The 20,954-nt window shown below is 35.3% G+C and overlaps 1 protein-coding gene across 2 annotated transcripts; it reads right to left on the minus strand.

Annotated features, from left to right (window-relative positions):
• Positions 1–11,839: 11,839 nt before the first annotated feature.
• Positions 11,840–20,293, minus strand: CLECL1P (C-type lectin-like domain family 1). 2 transcript variants are annotated; one of them, XM_033117563.1, is made up of 6 exons: positions 20,212–20,293; positions 18,532–18,630; positions 16,510–16,679; positions 13,936–14,048; positions 13,219–13,267; positions 11,840–12,925 (listed from the first exon to the last, which is right to left on the minus strand). In XM_033117563.1, exons 1-6 carry the CDS (start codon positions 20,255–20,257, stop codon positions 12,908–12,910), a joined length of 495 nt encoding a protein of 164 aa, XP_032973454.1. In that variant the 5' UTR covers positions 20,258–20,293; the 3' UTR covers positions 11,840–12,907. The 2 variants fall into 2 exon arrangements, with proteins under 2 accessions (XP_032973454.1, XP_032973453.1); XM_033117562.1 differs by having other exon boundaries at positions 11,840–13,267.
• Positions 20,294–20,954: the final 661 nt, after the last annotated feature.

Consider the following 20,954-nt stretch of genomic DNA (forward strand, 5'->3'; position numbering starts at 1 on the left):
TAGAAAAAAATTAGTAATGAACACTGTGTCCAAAAATAGATGAGTGGTAACATAGTGTTGACCATCACTCAAATTAATATAGTATACCTCTAAAATGGCAAATACTGACATTGCATAGCAAGATGGAACAGGTTTGTAAAACACTGTGAAGTAAACGGACCAAGAGAATACAAAATTTGGTTGGCACATTGCCATGCATCCAATTCTCTTGCATTGTTTGGGCTTCGTTGAGAATCCTCATATATCTCAGTTTTTATAGTTTTGGGGTACAGGTTTAGTTTTGGCATTATCAGTAAACAGCTTGCCTGGCTATGAGGACCTAAAAACCTCTTCCCTACCCCCTCCCACCCCAGTCCTTACAACATACTTACACACCTTCCTCCTGTAATTTCTGGAAATTACCAGAGACCACAACGTGTCACCAAGCTCTGAAGATAGGTCAGCTCATGCTTTGGTGCTCTAGCCTCTACATCAGCTTTCCTCTGCTGTTTTCAGGGTTTTTAAAACGGGTAAAAGTTAAATTCTTTTCTCTTATTTTCTTCGCTTCTTATATGATATCTTATGATACTTATTGTTTTTTTCTTTTTCCTTATTCATCAGTAAGCGATAGTAAGTTATTTATTGATGTGAACAGTTGCTCTCAATATCTCAGAAGACCATAGAGAAAACAGGAAAAGTTTTCTAATGATGCTTTCCCAACGGCTCCATCTGCTGGAGAGAGTCTGCACTACTTGTTTTTTGTTACCAGACACAATGTGCTAGGGACAAGGGACGCAAATCCCTAGAAATATCTAGACAATTTCCAGGGAATTTAGCCTAAGATAAAACCACTATTTGCTGCATTGTGAGGGGTTGAAGAGAGGGATGTTCTGGATTCTCAACATTGCAGGATGTGTTTTGTTAAAGTGAGGGCACTGATTGGGAAGGAATGAGATCTTAAAAACTGAAATGGGGGATATGGAAAGATTCCAGTCAAGAACCGTAAATTTTATTGAGCCCTTTGCCAGTAAAAGTAGCCCTCCACCCTTATCTGAGGAGGTTAACCTTGTTTTGCTTGAAGAAACTGTAATGTGCACCCTTAAGTAGAAGTATTCTAGGTCAAGTTAACAGAAGTCTAACCCGAATCTTAAAAGCAGAGGTCATGTCCCCTCAATCAGTTTCCAGACTTGAGCCAGTTTATAGACCTAGAACCTCTTTAATTAAGAGTGAGGGGCAAGTACCTCAGGGAAGGCCTCTGCTAAAGTGTAATTAGTCTTTTTCTTACTCTTCCTCAAAAAGGTCTATGATCATTTACTTGGGTGACTGCGCTGAGGAGAGGGAACTGATAAGACTTTTGAAGTTATTGGGCACTGGCTCTGAACTGTCACTAAGTTGAGGAAACTTGGAACATTATTGATTCCAGTAGTCAGAGTAGGGGCATAAGGAGATTAGATAATCAATGGAGTTTTGGCTTAAGTCTGCCTCACAGTGAGTCCAGTGGGTCCCTGAACCAACCATTTGGTTATTCCCCCAGTTCTAGAATGTATAATTGAAATAAGCATACTTAAAAACAGGCAAAATGCCAACATTGGTTCAGAGACCTTGGAGTGAGAGTTTTTAAGGTAGGAAAGACCAAGTGGAAGGCACTAGAACTGCCTCTACCAAGGAGAATAGTAAACCAAGAGCATTACCACATTCCTGGAGTAAATGGAGATTAGTATCCCCTTCAAGTACTTGAAAGAAACAGGAGTGGTGATTTCCAAAAATACCCATTCAACTAACCTATTTGACCTGTGAAGAAAAGAGATGAATCTTGGAGAATGACAGTAAAGTATTGTAAATGTCACCAGGTAATGATTCCTATGCAGCTACTGGTCCAGACATGGATTTTTTGCTTGAGAAAATTAACACGTCGCTTGGTACCTGGTATGCATCTATTTATCTGTCAAATGCTTTTTCTTTTCCTTTTTCTTTTTCTTTCTTTCTCAATACTTGCTAGCAAAGACTACAGATGCAGCTTGCTTTCAGCTGGCAAGGACAGCAGTTTACCTTCACTGTCCTACCTCAGAGATATATCGACCCTCTAGACCTATATTATAATTTAGTCTGCAGGGATCTTGATCAACTTTCTGTTCCACAGGACATCATACCAGTCCATTACATTGATGATGTTTTGCTGATAGGACCTAGTGAGCAAGAGGTAGCAATTAATCTAGACATATTTCTAAGAAATATGCATGTCAGAAGGTAAATTAATCCAACAAAAATATGGGAGACCTTCTTCTTTAATGACATTTCTAAGAGTCTAGTTGTATGGGACATGTCAAGATATCTTTTCTAAGGTGAAGGATAATTTATTGCATCTAGACCCTCCAACAATCTATTTTAGAGGCAGTGTATGCTCCAAATCAGCTTATAAATATAGTCCTGTGTTTTCCCATAGCTAGGATTCAAGGGCTCAGGACTCACGTAGAGGAATAAGGAGTGGCACCACTCACTATTACCTCCATTGATCCATTGGAAAATTTTTGCTTTCTGTGACCTTATGCTTTGCTAGTCTAGGAGTTTTAGTTCCAAAAGGAGGAAAGCTTCCACTGAGACTGCAATAATGATTTCATTGAACTGGAAGTTAAGAACTGGCCACTTTGGGCTCCTCATGCCTCTGAATCAACAGGTAAAAAAGGTAGTTACTATACTGGCTGGGGTAATTGATACAGATTGCAAGAGGAAATTGAACTGCTACTCCACATTGGAAGTAAGGAAGAGTATGTCTGGGATATAGGCGATCCCTTAGGACACCTCTTACTACTACCATGTCCTGTGATTGAAGTTAATGGAAAATTGCAACAACTCAATTCAGGCAGAAATATAATGTTCCAGACCCTTCAGGAATGAATGTTTGGCTCACTCCACTAGGCAAAAAATCACAACCAGCTGTGGTGCTTGCTGAGGGCTAAGGGAATATGGAATGCATAGTGGAAGAAGGTAGTAGTAAATACTAACTAGATCATGTAACCAGTTGTAAAAATGAAGACTCTAACTTATGAGTATTTCTTTGTTGTTTTTGTTATGAATATGAGAATGTATTTATATGTTTATGTATACATACATACGTATCTATATGTATATATATATTTTGTTTCCCTCCTTTTTTATTCCCATATTATCTAAGATAAGATATATTAATAATAGTTAACTTTCATCTCAGTATATAAGTTACAGAATTATCAAGAAGAATGAACATTACCCAAGGATTTCCCATCCTCTCCTGGGGAAATATTTAACATGTTTTCTGTTGTATGTAAAATAGCTATATCACAATAGGCAGAAGTATGACTCTGTTATTGTCTTTATTTGAAGACTAAATATGGTTTAAGAAGATTAAATATAGGTGCCAAATTGACAAAGTGTGGAGTGTGATGGTCAGTTTTATAGTCAACTTAACTAGACTATACCTAGTAACCAGTTATTCAATCAAACACTAACCTAGGTGTTGCTGGGAAGGTATTTTGTAAATGCGATTAACATCTACAAGTAGTTGAGTTTATGTTGAGATTATCCTGGATAATCTGGGTGGGCCTAATTCAATCAGTTGAAAGGCTTTAAGAGCGCAAGAGGTTTTCTAAGAAAGGAGAAATCCTATATATGGACTGAAGCATCAGCTTTTGCTAGAGAGTTTCCAAAATGTCCTTGCTATGTCCTGATTTGTGGATTTTGGATTTGCATCATCAGCTCCCATAATTGTGTAACCTTGATTGATTCTTTGTATTCAGTATCAATCTCTCTCTCTCTCTCTCTCTCTCTCTCTCTCTCTCTCTCTCTCTCTCTCTCTCTCTCTTTCTTTCTCTCTCAGTGCATAAGCAAATTATTTACAACAGGTTCTATCTATCTATCTATCTATCTATCTATCTATCTATCTATCTATCTATCTATCTATCTATCTATCTATCTAATCTATCATCTATCTGTTTGCCATCAATCATAATCTATCATCTGTCATCTGTCTATCTGTCCTACTGGTTCTACTTCTCTGGTGGAACCTGGCTGATACAACTCTTCATTGATTTTTTCTAGTGACTTTTATTCACCACAAAAAGAATGTCTTTTATGCTATGGATGGCCCAATGATCCTTTCTGTTGTTTCCACAAAGCCTCAATTGGGAACAAGTAGAATCTGTAACTCTGTTGAGTCACTGTTACGGGGCCCCATCTATCCTTTCAGGCTGCCACTAGAGGGTGACATAAGATTTTTGAATAAGTTAAATTTGGTTAGAAGTAGTAATCTTTTTTATATTATTAAATTGGTTAGAATTTTGGCATTTATATTTGTGACTGAGGTTGCCTCTTATTTTTTATTTCTTTATATCCTTTTATGTTGGGTGTCAATTATTTTGGCCTTATAAAACAATTTGGGATGTGTGTGCTTTTCCAATAGTCTCTGAAAGAGATTAAGATATGTTTTATTTCCTTCTTAAATGGGCCTGGGATTTTGTGGGAAGCTTTATTGATTTGATTTTACTATAGTTAAGGAAAAATATTTTAAGTTTCTCCTGGTATAAAATTTTGTAAGTTGTGTTTATTTTCCTAGAAACTGTTTCATTTGAATTTTCAAATATATTGTCATATTAATCTTTTATCTTTTTAACATTTACAAAATCTGCTGAGATGTACCCTTTTTTATTTTTGGTATTGCTCATATGTACTTTCCATCTTTTTACCTTTATAAATCTAGTGCAACTTTAACAATTGAATTGGCCTTAAAAATAGTACTGTATTTTGTTGTCTCTAGTTTATGTTAAATTCATTATTTTTGCTCTTTATTTTGAAATTTTCTTCTTATTTTCTCCTTTATTAAGGATTTAATTTGCTGTTTTTAACATCTTTGTGCAAGTGCTCAGAACACTGATTTTCAGCATTTTCAACATAGCATTTATGACATACATTTCTCTATAAACATACTCTATAATCTCTACATTTTGATGTATATTTGTATCATCACTTAGTTCAAAATATTTTGTAATTATCATTGATTTTTTTTATATGATCCGAACTATTGCCAAACAAATAATTTTTTTCTTTTTATATTTTTGTTATTTTTTTCCCTTTCTGAGTATTACCAATTTCTAAGATATATAATGTATGATTTCAGTCGATTGTAATTTGTGGAGGTTTGTAACTATCCATTGTATAATTGAAAAGAAAAATGAAATAGTTTCATGCACTCCTCTTGGATCAGGTTTGTTAATTTTGTTTTTCAATTCTTTTACATGCTTACCATTTTTTTTCCTGTTTGTTTCCCAATATTTTTCTGTTTGTTCTGTTCATTGTTGAGAGAGATCAGTTTTTATTTGTTTTCCTTGTTTTTAAACACATCCTACTAATCTTGTTTTATTTGCAGCATTTGTTCACTTACATTCAACTTAATTACTAATGTGTTTGGATTTAAATCTGTTAGTACTTGCTGTCTGAAAAATAAGTATTGAGAGGTAAAATAATTTTTGTGAAAATATGGAAAGCATATGGGGAAAAAAATGAAAGAACGCTTCTTAGTAGAAGTAACCAAAATACGTTGTTAAATATAATATCAGCTGCTCTTGTAAAATATTGGATTATGTTAGCAAAGATTCCCCACTTAATCTCCCCCCAAAATGATGGATGTTTGGGCTCAGGTTGTAATAGGGACTAGGGGGAGGTCAATTTCTCTATAAAATAAATGAGAAGAATAAAATATGTTAGGGGAAAGATGGAAACTTGAAAAAGCAATGGGCCAGAAGTGTGGGGAACTGCATGGATGGAGATGGCAGTGTTAAGGTCCTCAAGGGCAACTAATCCAAAAAAGATTTTGGGGAAAGAATTACTAAGGGGTCATTTTTAATTTGTTTGCACTGAAGTGTGATGCAAATTCTTTCCCCATATATGTCACCCTGAAAACAGTGTCATTTTTTGCTAATATTTGTTAAGTAGGCAAGATAGGCCCAACCAGTAGCAGAAATTAATTCTATTTTGTTTCTGTACTCTTCCCACTTTTCTACATCAATTATGTAAGCATAGAGAGACAACCAGAATGGAAGCTTTTAAAAATAATAGAATGTTACCTTTTATGGGAGATAGATTGGTGAAGGCAGGAGCTAGTATGGATAGAAATTCGTAGAGCATCTATCTGAGCATGAGAAAGGATTCCAGAGTAAAATTCTAAACACAATGATTTAATGGCCATAATTTATTACAAGAGTTCAGGATATCTGCAGAATATTGATAAGAATCCTTTACCAATGTTAATCAGTCACCCCTCTCATCTCAGTTGTCAGAGAAGCAGAATTTGACTTGGATTTTTTCATGTTTGCAATGATGTTGCTAACCTTTTTTGATATCAGAGGGATTACTTACTATGTATTTGTACTAATTGGACAAACAGTTAACCAACTTTACTATTTGGAAGTGCTGAAAAGGCTGCATGAAAAGGTTAGACTTTTCGCCAGCAATTCATGGCTCTTACATCACAACAATGCACCAGCTCACACAGAACTGTCTGTGAGGGAGTTTTTAACCAGTAAACAAATCACTGTATTGGAACACCCTCCCTACTCACCTGATCTGGCCCCCAATGACTTCTTTCTTTACCTGAAGATAAAGGAAATATTGAAAGGAAGATATTTTGATGATATTCAGGACATCAAGGGTAATACGATGATAGCCTTGATGGCCATTCCAGAAAAAGAGCTCCAAAATTGCTTTGAAGGTGCATAGCTTCCCAAGGGGAGTACTTTGAGGGTGACCAAAGTGATATTCAGCAATGAGGTATGTAGCACTTTTTCTAGGATGAGTTCATGAACTTAATTGTCTGACCTCGTACATATCAAGATTTCCAAATTTGAGAGGAGAAAGAAAGTAAGGAGGGATCATTTTCAAAATATGTAAGGCAAGACTATCAAATGAATTCTTCTGAGATCACCCTAGAATCACACGATCAAAAAACAATACCCACATTACCTTCTGGAAACTGAATGCAAACCAGAGAACACATGCAGCCATCAGCAATGTCGGTCTGAATTTGAAGACCTTTGTAGACCATTTGCAGCATAAATGGTGTTAGGCATTCTTGTATCTATCCCCTTTGCATAACAAGTCCTTGGTGACTATTATCCCTGAAGTGTGTCTGTATTTTCAAGTAGTTTAGTTTGAAAATAAGTCTAATAAATATTCATGTAGATTTAAGAACATTTTGGTGCTTATAAAATAAAAAAAAAAATTGCTGAGATGTAATGCAATACATTATAGCATAAATGCTTTACTCACCAGTTTATATACAATGTCCAAAGCAGCATATGTAAGGTGGTTTGTCATGTTATGATATGATGTGCAAGAAAATGTGTAAGGAGGTGACCAGAAAGAGGTGAGCATAAACATCACAAAATAAAAATGTTGTCTCTGAAGCACTTACTTCTTCACATAAGTTCCTTTGGTATTTATAGGATTCTCATTCGATATCAATCACCCAAGCAGACAAATACTTTGGTTTTCCCTTGGCACTCAGTGACCTACCAATTAGCCATCCATTATCTGAGTGTCTGTTTCTTTTGAACCCTGTCTCTTAAGCTATATATTAGCATTTTACTTATGCAATTTCTTACAGAAAACTTAATACAATAAATATTTTTTAGTATTTATTATGTATTTTAAAAGGCACTGAAAAGTATAAAAAACTGAAAATATAAAAGATATTGGACTCTTATGTGATTTACAGTCAAGATATTGGACCCTTATGGAGGATTAATCAAATATTCACTCAAAGACTGATCTATGTAAGACCAAAATTGTGGTAAGTGCTGGGAGGGGAATATAATATTGGGATATTTGACCTTTTCATGGAACTCAAGGAAAGGTTCTTAAAATTTGAGCCAATATTTAGAGAATTTTTGGAAGTTATCTTGATGGAGATGAAAGGAAAGAGAAGGCAAGTCTAGGGAACTTCTGCTAAGGCAATGATATGAAATAGGGTATGAGTCCCTAAAATGTGGTGTTGAGAGTTCGGGTAAGTTTGGTTTAGGAAGAAATAGAGTAAGTAAGTAAGGGTTAGACATGACAGGGATTTCAAGGCCATGTTATGGAGTTTCTTGTTATGTTAAGAAACATAGTGAAGTGTTTTTTAAAACGTGTATTTTATTGTTAGTGTCTTTTAAAAAATATTACTTAGGTTTCATGGCAGAGAATGACTGAAATGGAATAAGGCTGAACTGGAAGACCTAGTTATTGCAATTATTTAATATTTTAGTACCTCTGAATTAATAACATGAGAGTGGTGATGGCGAGAAGAGGATAAATTTGACAGATATTTAGAAAAAAATACAAGATTTGGTGATGTGAGAAAAAGAGTGGAGAGCAGCGTAGAGGGGTGAGAGAGAGAGAGATGACAAGATGACAGGTGGTTTATAGATTGTATAATTTTCTTGTATGGCATGCCATTTATTAATATATGGAACACTGAAAGATCATTCCTTTTGTGAAGAAAGTTAATGGAAACACATTAAAATTATAAAATTATAGAACAATCAACCTGGAGAACCATCTGAAGTCTGGCTGAACAGAAGTTTTATAACGAAGGATATAAAGAAAAAGCCACATTGAGACTGGTAGGAGGAACAGAGATGCAAATCAAGCTGGCCCCAAACATCTGTGTGGAGGATGAAAATTGGGAGGGATACCTTGGCTGCAGAGGTTTCTCCAGGAGACGAGAAGGACCCTAAACCCACTCAAGGCTCCCTAGCCCAGAGTACTGGTGCCAGGAAGAGGAGCCCCCACACCATGTGGCTGTGAAAAACAGTGGCAGTTCCAACCATCTGGGTGGGACGGAAAGCTGCAGGAAACCCAGACATCCTCTTAAATGGCCAACACACAGACTCATTCACAGGCACTCACCTTGGGTTCTGGTGGAGGGATAGTGATTCAGGGGTGTCAGAGGCACACAGGGAGCAGACTGAGGTTTGTGGCTTCAAGGCCAGGGCTGAAGGACAGTCCCTTTAATGTGTCAAGCCTTCCCCCTATACTTCCGGCCAAATTTGAATTTGATTGGTTGAGTGAGCTCCAGGGCTTTGCACTGCTGACTCATTGGGATCCCACCACACCCAACAAACACAAGGAGGCAGCTCAAATGAGGAAACAAAGAAATACATCCCAAATAAAAGAACAGGAGAACATTCCAGAAAAAGAAGCAAACTAAATAAAGGCAAGCAACTTCCCAGAGACAGAGTTCAAAACACTGATTATAAAGATATTCAAGGAACTTAGTGAGAAGTTCAACAAAGAGATAGCAAGCATAAAATGGGACATACAAACCATAAAAAGAACCAGTTAGAAGTGAAGAATACAATAACTGAAATGAAGACTGCACTAGAAGGAATCACCAGCAGACTAGATGAAGCAGAGGATCAAATCAGTGATTTGGAAGACAAGGTAGCAGAAAGCACCCAATTGGAATAGCAAAAAGAAAAAAGAATTAAAAAAAAATGAGGATAGTTTAAGAGACCTCTGGGACAACATCAAGCATAACAACATTTGCATCATAGGGGTACCAGAAGGAGAAGAGAGAGAGCAAATATTGAGAACCTATTTGAAGAGATAATGACTGAAAACTTTCCTAACCTCTCAAAGGAAATAGACATACTGGCCCCAGAAGCACATAGAGTGAACAAGATGAACCCAAATAGGCCCACATAGACATATTAACGTATAATTAAAATGGCAAAGGTTAAAGACACAGAATCTAAAAAGCAGCAAAAGAAAAGCAACTAGTAACTTATAAGGGAGCTCCCATAAGATGGTCAGCTGATTTCTCAACAGAAACTGCACGTAAGAAGGGATTGGCACAAAATATTCAACGTGATGAAAAGCAAAGACCTACAACCAAGGGTATTCTACACAGTAAGGCTATCATTTAAAATCAAAGGACAGCTAAAGAGCTTCCCAGACAGGAAAAAGATAAGGGAGTTCATCACCACCAAACCAGTACACAAAGAATGTTAGAAGGTCTTTTTTTGACTGGAAAAAAAAAAGAAAGATCAAAATTATGAATGATAAAATGGCAATAGCTACATATCTATCAACAATTACTTTCAATGTAATGGGATTAAATGCCCCAATCAAAAGACATAAGAGGGATGAATGGAGAATGAAACAAAACACTTACACATGCTGCCTACAAGAGAATCACTTCAGATTGAAAGACAAACACATAGACAGAAAAAGATTTTTCATTGAAAAAAGAAAGCTGAAGTAGCCATACTTAGACAAAATAGACTTTAAAATAAAAGTGTAACAAGAGACAAAGAAGGACCCAGTAATCCCACTTCTGGGTATTTATCTGAAGAAACCCAAAATGCTACTTCAAGGAGATGTGTGCATCCATATGTTCATTGCAGCATTGTTTACAATGGCCAACATGTGTAGGCCTCCTCGGTGTCCATTGGTTGAATGGATAAAGAGGAGGTGCAGCATATATGCAATGGAATGTTGTTCAGCCATGGAAGGGAACGGGTTCTTGCCATCTGTGGCAGCATGGATGGACCTGATGGATACTGTGCTGAATGGAGTATGTCAGACAGAGAGGGACAGATGCAATACAGTTTCACTTATATGTGAATCTAAGAACAAAATAAACAAACAAACATATCAGAAATAAGCTCATAGATACAGAGAACATTTTGATGGTTTCCAGATGGGAGGGGGGTTGGGAGTGTGGGTGATAAAATGGGAAGGGATTAAGAAGTACAAATTGGTTGTTACTTGTCTTGTCATGGTGATGTAAGGTATAGCATAAGGAATATAGTCAATAATATTGTAATGACTATGCATGGTATCAGATGGGTACTAGATTTGTTGGGGTGATAGATAGGAGGGGGTTGGGGGAACAGAGTGAAAAAGATAAAGGAATTAAGAAGTACAAATTGGTAGTTACAGAATAGTCATGGGGATGTAAAGTAAGGCATAGGAAATATAATCACTGATATGGCAATAAATATGTGTAGTGCCAGGTGGGTACTAGACTAAACAGAGGGATTCTTAAATTATGTAAATGTCTAACCACTATGCCAAACCCCTGAAATTAATATAAAATAATATTGAATGTCAACTGTAATTGAAAAATTAAAAGGATGACAGGAAAGGTGAAGGGCAATAAGTGGTCCAAATTTCCAGGTAAAAAACAAGTAAGTCATGAGGATGTAACGTGCAGCATGGGAAATACAGTCAATAATAATTGTGATAACATGGTATGGTGTCAGAATTGCTGGACTTATCATACTGATCACTTCTTTGGGTATATAAGTGTTGAACAACTATGGTATACCCCTAAAACTCATATAATGTTGTATGTTAGCTATATTTTTAATAAAAATCTTAAAAATAAAAAAAAGAATATTAATGAATTTTTTTTTTTTAAAGATTTTATTGGGGAAGGGAAACAGGACTTTATTGGGGAAGAGTGTGTACTTCCAGGACTTTTTTTTTTTTTTCCCAAGTCAAGTTGTTGTCCTTTCAATCCTAGTTGTGGAGGGTGACATTCAGCTTCAAGTTGTCCTTTCAGTCTTAGTTGTGGAGGGCGCAGCTCAGCTCCAGGTCCAGTTGCCCATTGCTAGTTGCAGGGGGCGCAGCCCACCATCCCTTGCGGGAGTCGAACTGGCAACCTTGTGGTTGAGAGGATGCCCTCCAACTAACTGAGCCATCTGGAAGTTCAGCGGCAGCTCAGCTCAAGGTGCTGTGTTCAATCTTAGTTGCAGGGGTCGCTGCCCACCATCCCTTGTGGGACTTGAGGAATTGAACCGGCAACCTTGTGGTTGAGAGCCCACTGGCCCATGTGGGAATTGAACCTGCAGCCTTCGGAGTTAGGAGCACAGAGCTCTAACCGCCTGAGCGACTGGGCCGGCCCCGAAATTTTTTTTTTTTATATGTTGAGTTCGAAGAATCTGAGGTTTTAGATTTGATGTATTAAATACACAGTATGGTATATAGGATTGGTGATCTGGGTTAGAGGTATAAATTTGATATGTATTGATTTGTATTGGTAACTGAAACTGTCAGAATGTAAGAGATTAGCTGAGGATACTATAGAGGGAAGGTGTAGAGAACATTAAAACTGAAATTCCAAAAATACAGGCAAGATGAAACTAGTGATTAAATAACTGATAATTCCAATGAAAAAAATACATTCAGCATATGTACTCATTTTATATAACAATTTTTTTTTTCTAGCACCCTTCCCACACCTATGAGAAATAGTACTGTAACCATAAGAATCATAAATGAACACACACAAACACACACACAAAGCCCTCTAGGACACAAATGACCCTCTGGACTACCCTATTGTTGTGTCCAGTGCAACACGGGCAGTGAGGGAAGGAGAAGGGGGCAGCTTTGGGTTAAGTTTTAAGAAAGAAAGAAGCAAAGACTTAATGCGTTTAAATCTCAGAAGGCCAGGGGGTCTCGCAGCCTGAACAGAGAGACTGGAGCCTCAAATTGGGCCAACTGGTGGCTTTTATTGATAGTCACATAAGGAATTAGCATTATCTATTCCACGGTCTGTGAATCTCATACATCATTTTACAAAAGTGAATCAAACCAATTATCTTTGTCCCCAAGCAGCTGGAACAGAAAGTCTTGTGACGACTTAGGTGAGATATGCATCTCCGTGGGGGGGCAAGTCTCTCACATTGTAACAATTCTGTTAAGATAAGTGGAGAGAGCTGATCTTTATAGCCCTCATGACTTCTCTCACAATCAGGTGAGAGAGGAAAGCCAGAGTCAGCAATGGCTTTTCCCAGGCAGGGGGGAAGGGGAGGCAAGGCTCCTCCCGGATCTTCTAAGGAAGCTCACTGGGGGGTCCCCACTCCATTCCACCTGGCTTGAGTTGTTCCCCCGTGGGGAATCTTACTCGTCATTGGCTGCAAACCACCTTTTGGGGACCAGACAGAGAGACATGAGGTGTAAAACATTGAGATAAGCAACGTCCAAAAAAGACACAGTCTCACAGACTTTTCTTTCCACAAGGAAAGACTTGGGAGGACAGTCTGCTAGGCTGCTGTGTGACAACACCTATGATCTGAGTTCAAACTTCATGTGGTGTTTTTCAGTCAGAGAAATGGAGACATAATTTATCCACTGTTTATTATGCAGAGTGGATTACAGTTGACAAATCCACTGTTTATTATCTTCACATTTTTTTGGAGCTATGCCAATCTGAGATACCTGGGCACATTTCATGTTCCGGGTCCGTTGCTTGTTTTGTGTTGAAAACCTATAGAAAGAAAGCAAATGATTATCTTTACATCAGCCAGGAACATATGCATATGTCCAGAGACTAAAGAGGATCTCAGAAAATATTTTATATTTTTTAATGAAAATATGATCATTAAAACAATTTAAACAATATGCAATGATATGATAGGTAAAGTAATTCTTCCCACACTCAGTTTTATTTCTCAAAAACTCTCTCTAGAGAAGTTAATAGTTAATGAGTATTAGTTAAAATGCATATGGATAATGCTAAAATATCAACTTTGATTTTTTTCACTTAACAATTATTGATCACTGTAAGAAATGCTTAGAAATGTATATTTTGTGAACGAAACTTTGCTCTCTGATAAGAGAATTTACATTTGCTAATTCACCCCTTAAATAAAATAATAAAATAAATAGATAGTGACACCAACAAAAAAATTGATAATGAGGCAGCAGTGGCAAATCCCATTTCACACATAAATCTTTTGAGTGGCTGGAGTGAGATTTCTTTTGTTTCTCAACTCTTGGTGTGAACTATTTTATGTGAATATTTATCCGATTATAAGAGTTAGTCAGGAAATTAATACTGGTTCACTCAGTTCAATTCCAACAATATCAGACAGCTCTTTGTTATCACACGATATGGGATTAAACCACAAAAAAGCTAAAATCCAGTAAACTTACAGACGGGAGTCAAAAGAGTTGTTGTCCACCCAGTTCCAAGATTTTCCTCCAGATGGAATGCTCAAGCCAATCCAAAAAGTGGCTGGATGATGTAGGTGCTGCCATAGGAAACTCTAAAAGGAATAGGAAATGTTTTATGAAACAACTGATTGATTCTTATTGATACAAGAAAGCTGTCTTGAGTGTACTTTCTATGAGCTTGGCACTGCACTAGAAGCTGGGAATGACTGGTGAGTCAGACACTTCATGTTTTCTGATAGATGATTGTGGAAGTTCAAACTACTACAATGTGCAGACAGCTAAAGTAGAATTATGTACAGCAGTAGTAGATACTAAGGTTGTGGAGTCAGACAGCCTAATATGAGTCCAACTCTACTATTTATTACTGTGCATCTTTGCAGTTATTAAATCTTCTTACTTCTGTTTTCCCAAATCTCAAACTCAGATTATAATAGTATCTACCTCAAAGAACTATTATTGTTTTGTTATTTAATAATATTATTAAACACTGCCTGGCACATAATAAATATTCTTTACATAAATGTAAGTGATTGTTATTAAATACAGGTATGAAATAATACATAAAAACAAGAGAATATACAGAAAAAAATTAAAGAAAAAAGTAATATCTGACCTGATGTGGTAAATATTGTTCATAGTTTCCTAATATCTCTTTTCTACAGTAATGTAACCCTTGAGCCAAAGTATATGACCAAACATAATAAAGGCTACATTCCCTAGCCTTCCTTTTGGCTAGGTATGGCAATGCTGCTGACCTAATTTCTGACTAATGAAAGCGAATGGAAGTGATACTGAAATTCTTATCAAGCATTTAAAGGGTAAGGCCATATCCTTTCATTCGTCGTTTACTCTTCCCATGATGACACATGGGTATTTTAGATGGACTAATAATCATTTTTTTTGGAGTTGTTTTATCTTTAACTTATTTGAGAACTGGAGAAGTATTTGCTTGAAACTTATTTTGTTTCTTGGAATAATTATTCTCCTGTAATATATATTTTATCTGACTTTTACTTGTTCTTTTTTGGAGAGGTTTAGAATGGAAATATTTATGCATAAATCCTATGCTGACTCCTATTAGATTCTTATCTATTCTAGAAAGGGAACAATTATGTCTAACCCATTCATTTGCTTAGGAATATTGTAAAGAGTTATAACCGAAACTGGAGAAAAAATGTTTTCATCAAAATACATCAGTCTACTGTTCTCCAAAATCTGGTTTATTGATTGTCTGAGAGACATGTCTTTTCTACTTTCCAGCATTCTTTCCTTTGATGGTGAGGAGGAAATAGGTGAGGTTCTTAGTGAAGTTTTTCATTGCACAGTTTCTCTATGCAATGATTTATTTTTAATTCATTTCGGAGCCTGCTTCCCTTGTCTTGTCCTAAAATTGACCTCTAAAAGAAGAAAAAAGGTCTCTTTTCTATTCTTAATCCATCCTAGATTTGGTTCATATTTGAACCAATTTGAACTGCATCTGACAAAGAGTCTCACAATTTGGTATTTGGTGTTATGTTACTGTGTTTCCCCGAAAAGAAGACCTAGCTGGACAGTGAGCTCTAATGGACAACCCAAGCTGGACAACCCAGTCTTTTGGAGCAAAAATTAATATAAGACCCAGTCTTATTTTACTATAACATAAGACTGGGTCTTCTATAATATAAGACTGGCTATAATATAATATAATATAATATAATATAATATAATATAATATAATACTGGGTGTTATATTAATTTTTGCTCCAAAAGATGCATTAGAGCTGATTGTCCAACTAGGTTTTATTTTTGGGGAAATGCAGTAGTTACACTCAAGATAGTTTACTTCTCTTTTTGTGTTTCTTGGTGTTGTGGATTTCTGTGAAACTTGGAAGGTTTTTTTTTTTTTCTCTTTTTCTTTCTTGGAAGTTTTAATAGCTGCCCTGTTGTATATCACCCCAGAGGGCTGTTCAACCAGGATTATAAAGCACCACTGTTCGTTGGTTTTTCAGAAATGGAGCCTTTGACATATAGCTTGTGATTCCAACATCCCAACACTGAGACTGAAAATCCTCATTTGATGTTTGCCAATTAATACCTATATTAGACTTATTAAGTATAGGATTTAGTGTCCAACCTTCATGCAGCAAAAATTCAAATTTAAATTTAGCCAGAGTTAGCAAAATAGTAGTTCTCCTCAAATAACAAAATACTAATGAGAAGAACTATGCTATATTTCTTTTCTCCCAACATCATCCTTAATTTGTGAGCGTTGCAATACACATGGGAGATGAGATAAGATATTTTGGGTCTCACATTTTAAGATGGAATCTGGTAAGCAGTGGGGGGATCCCTTGTAAAGAATAATTTAGGTGTACAATTCCAAATAAATTCCTCTGATCCTTTGCCAAAAAGAGGCCTCAAATAGCCATGTAGTTCAATCATTCATTCAACCAATATTTTATAGTTAATAACAATGAGGTTTCAGAAAACCATTTTACAGAAATTTTCAAATTTGTAGCACAAGAAATGCATTGTGATTGTGGGGGATGCTATAATCTCTGTTTCATATCTCACCATATCAATTAAGTCTTGAATCACCATAAGGTGTGAATTTTTCATGGCACAGTCATTTTTACTTTCATTCCAAGATTTCCTATGTTCAGCAACCCAGTAGCATTTCCCCCCATGTAGTTTCCAGTCATCAGAGGGACATGACTTATGAGCGGTTGAAGAGTTGGAAGAAACTAGGAGAAAAAAGGTAATTAAATTAAGTAGATCTGTAGCCCTAGTATAATTATACAAAAGTGCAATCGTGTGTTCATTCATTCATTCTTTTTTCTCCATTTAATTCATTCTCTTAGAAATATATCATTTTCTCTATGAGTAGGCAAAACACCAGACACTACGAAAAAAAAACAACAAAACTTCCAAGCTATAGGGATTTAAATTATACAGGAAAAATAGAAATTAGTGATTTTATTTAGTGGTCCACCAATGAACCGGATATTTTAGAAGTCATATATTACATTGGAAAAATCTTTCTTGGAAAAAATTTGTGTAATAGGTAAAACTCAGATAGATTAATCCTCCCATACACAAAAAAGGGTCTTGACATCCAAAAGCATGCTGGTAGCAGATAGTTCTCATTTATAATATTTGTCAGTAGATTTAGATGGTAACACACAGGCATCCTAGATATGTGAACAATTTATTGTCCTGTCAAATAAATATTCTTTGAAAACACACACATACGTACATACACCCAAACCATTGGAGAGTGAACAAAAACGGCAAATTTTGGAGCTGACGCTTGAAAGGTATGGCAAGGTAAAAGTTGCCAATTTTTACAACTTTTAGCCTAAGACAGCCAATGTTGCTGCCATGTAGAATGAATAAAATTTAAATAGACACTCTGTAGTATTTCTAGCCTGGATAACCAGAGAATAGAATTTGGGGAAACAACAGATGCTAGAAATGAAGAGTGAATCCCATAAAAGAGAAAACATAAAGGGTTTTTACCAATTTCTGCATGTAAAGTTTTCCAAGTCTTTGTGTGTGAAAGCTAGATTACAGCTAAGGATCAAAGAACTGAATTGAGATTTGAGCTGCTGTCCAAAAAATAGAAATTTAAATTTGACTCGAACTATACCAAGTACCTGCTAAAACAGAAAAATCAACACTATTTGGAGAAATATGTCAGAATCCATAGACTTCTCGGCCTAACTTTCAAAATGTCCAGAGCACAGTATCAAATCATTTCACATAAGAAAAACCAAGAAAATATGACCAATTCTAAAGAGAAAGGGAATCAATGCAGCCTATCAGGAAAATGATGCAGATGTTAGAATTATCAGACAAGTATTTTGAAGTAGCTTTTATAAACATACTCAAGGTTGTGAAAGAAAACATGCTTTTAATTAATGAAAAGATAGGGTACTTCAGCTAAGAAATACAGACTATAAAAAAGAACTACATGAAATTTAGAATTGAAAAATATAATACAACATATGATATAAAAACTTCATTGGATAAGCTTAAAACACAGAGAATTAGTAGAAAATCTGGTTAGTGAACTTGAAATTGTCTAATATAAAAAAAAAATAACAAAAATGAAGTTGAAAAAGTATACAAAACCTCAAGGATTTGCAGGACAATGTAAAAATATCTAACATACATGAAATTAAAGTCCTAGAACCAGAGGAGAGAGTAAACAAAGCAAAAATAAGATAATGGCTACAGTTTCCCCAGATTGTTTAAATTCATAAATTTATACTTTCAAGAAGCTCAGCAAACCCAAAGCAAGATAAATATGAAAAAAAAATCATATGTAAGAATGAAAAAGTTAGACTTAAAATCAAAGATAGAGAAACAAAACTCATTACATTAGCTCATTTTTCTCATTTGCCTTTCCTCACTCTTCCGCTGTCACTTGCCCAGAGGGGTTTTCCCTTGCCTTTTACACGTAAAATAGAACCTCACACTCTATGCCTCTACATACTTTGATTTTTATCTACTTCATTTGTCTCTACCACACTGCTCAGGCTTGGTTACTCAATATAAAAAAAAAAAAAAATAGGCAATATAAAATAATGTTACCCATTGGGGTGATTGATCCAGATTCACTTTTCCCAGGGCAGTATTTCTCTTTTGATTCATTATCCACTTCATTATGTCTTGCAGATTTGAAACGGATAACTAATGAAAGAAAAAAAACATATTTTCCTAATTAATTACAAAGCACAAAACCACTGGGTTCTAGTGATTCTGAGAATTTCACTGATGTGGAAAATTTGTAGTAAGTTAAATTATTAAAATTTATGGGGAAAACAACATTTTTCTTAAGATTTGGATTTACTTTTCACTTTTTATTAATCTTATTAATGTTAACTTGAAGGGGATTGGAAAAATACTATCTGGGATTAGAGGGATACTCACTTGATATTTCCCCGCCCTGGAGCTTTCATACTTATTTTAATAAACACAAAATAACCAGCTCTGGATATAAGTCTCATTTAGATAGTTTATGTTTAGTGAGTTCCTGTTAATTATATCAGGTGTCACCTGATTCATTGACAGGGGATTTTATGTTTTGGTTTCGATTCATGATTCTGTTCCTTTCGAGATTCTGCATGTAAAGGCTGCATATAGAAGGGTAGGGTGCCTTTTTTCTGAAATGAAGCGGATATCTTTCTGATGGCCATTTAACTGAAATTACTTTTGGTAATTTATACAACTGAAGTTACTTTTGGTAATTTACACAATGGTTTGTATTAAGCAATTAAATCTATTTTAGTAACAAACAAATATCTATCACTAACAAATTACTATTTTAGTAACAAATCTATTGACCTTAACATAACAAAAAGAAATATAAAAGAAAATTTTAATGCTAATTGTTTTTTGATTCCCTCCTCCCTATTTTTATAGCCTCAGTTAGGCCACTGATTAGTTATTTTAAAATAGTGAAACCATTTACCCCTTTGGGGTTTAGATTGTTCATCTCTACTAGAGGTTTGACCTTGACTTCTAGCGCTCTTTCCAGTTCTAGGATTCTATCACTCTGCCTATTTACTTATAATTAAATAATAATGATTCATGATTACTATCATTGGCAAGGGTTCAGATATGCTTTGGCCTGTTCTAGGGTTTAGTTTAATCTGGAAATCTAAATTCCTTGGGATATATATACTATCTGTATATTACCTTAGTTCTATAGATATTCATGAATAACTTTTCTCCAAGCATTTATTCAATAAAATATCAAAGTATTTGCCATGTGAATAATTAGATTATATTCAGTTATGTCTAAAGTACATGAGTACAATTTTAAAATGGTTGCTTGAATTAATTTGAAACAAATTTCTCACTTATGGATACAAGATTGATAATGCCCAAGAGTAGTTAATAGGAATATTTTCACAGAAGTACACTTTCGAATTTAATTTGCTTTCATCTGAATGTGGTTTTAGAGAAGCTTGTGCATAGCCCACTATCAAACTGCACTGGGAAATCCAATATGTGATCTTGATTATAAAATATATGTAAATGTAATCTTGACATCTCTTTTCTTTACTGATGAACTGAATTTATAATATATACTATGTCACATGCTGAAATTCTATGGAAAATCTCTAATTTTAATTGTGTTTCAAATTTCACACTTTTTGTGAAGTTGCACTATACTGTTTAGGAACCACTTGAATAGCAAACACAATTACAGCATGTCATGAGAGAATAATACCTTGGGATAAATGAACAGTATTGCCAATTACTTACCAAAAATGCTGAGCACAATTACTATTACAAGGAGGATAATGGTCATTGCACATCCAACTTTCAGGAAAATTCCATGATGGTGAGAATCTACAAAATCGGACAGATTTCACTAGTAAGCCCAGTAGATAATTCTTTAGGTGGTGAGAGGTGGGAAAGGGCTAAATAAACTTTCTCAGTTATGCTCCTTAGTTACTTTCTTTTGAAATAGACCCAGCTTCCTTTCTCACACACACACACACACACACACACACACACACACACACACACACTTGCTTTTCTAGTTTGTGAAAAAGGGGACCAACAAATCCAAAAATAATTGCAGTATATCAGTTTCACTAGATATGTGATATCTAATACACACATATGTATGATGCTGAGAAAGTACTAAAATAACTGTTGTTAAAATATAATCAATTACAAAATCAAGTGTCAAGACTAATTAACCTGAACATTTATTTAGTGGAGTATTATTATAGAGTGCTTTGTCATATGTTCAAATCATCCTTATTATCAGGTAAAACATTTTTACAGGAAATTTATTAATTCTCAGAACATAAAAGTGACCATATATTTATCAGGTAAAACAATGAAAATTGTGCCAGTCACAATAATCATAAGAAAAATGTGACGCTACCTCTTCACATGTGTTTAATGTGAAAAACTGAGGTTAGAGTCCTAAAAACTTACAAAATAAAATTTCAGATTGGATAAAAGCACTGACATAAGGGATATTAGGTCATTTT

This window comes from Rhinolophus ferrumequinum, chromosome 10 (genome assembly GCF_004115265.2).
Source record: "Rhinolophus ferrumequinum isolate MPI-CBG mRhiFer1 chromosome 10, mRhiFer1_v1.p, whole genome shotgun sequence".
NCBI lineage: Eukaryota > Metazoa > Chordata > Mammalia > Chiroptera > Rhinolophidae > Rhinolophus > Rhinolophus ferrumequinum.

Coding starts and splice junctions, on each gene's coding strand:
- CLECL1P (XM_033117562.1), bottom strand. CDS start 20,257: ATGACCATTATCCTCCTTGTAATAGTAATTGTGCTCAGCATTTTTG. Junction 14,049..16,509: donor TTCAAGACTTAATTGATATG/GTGAGATATGAA, acceptor TATTCCTTTTAG/AGTTTCCTATGGCAGCACCT. Junction 13,268..13,935: donor AACTCTTTTGACTCCCGTCT/GTAAGTTTACTG, acceptor TTCTTTCTATAG/GTTTTCAACACAAAACAAGC.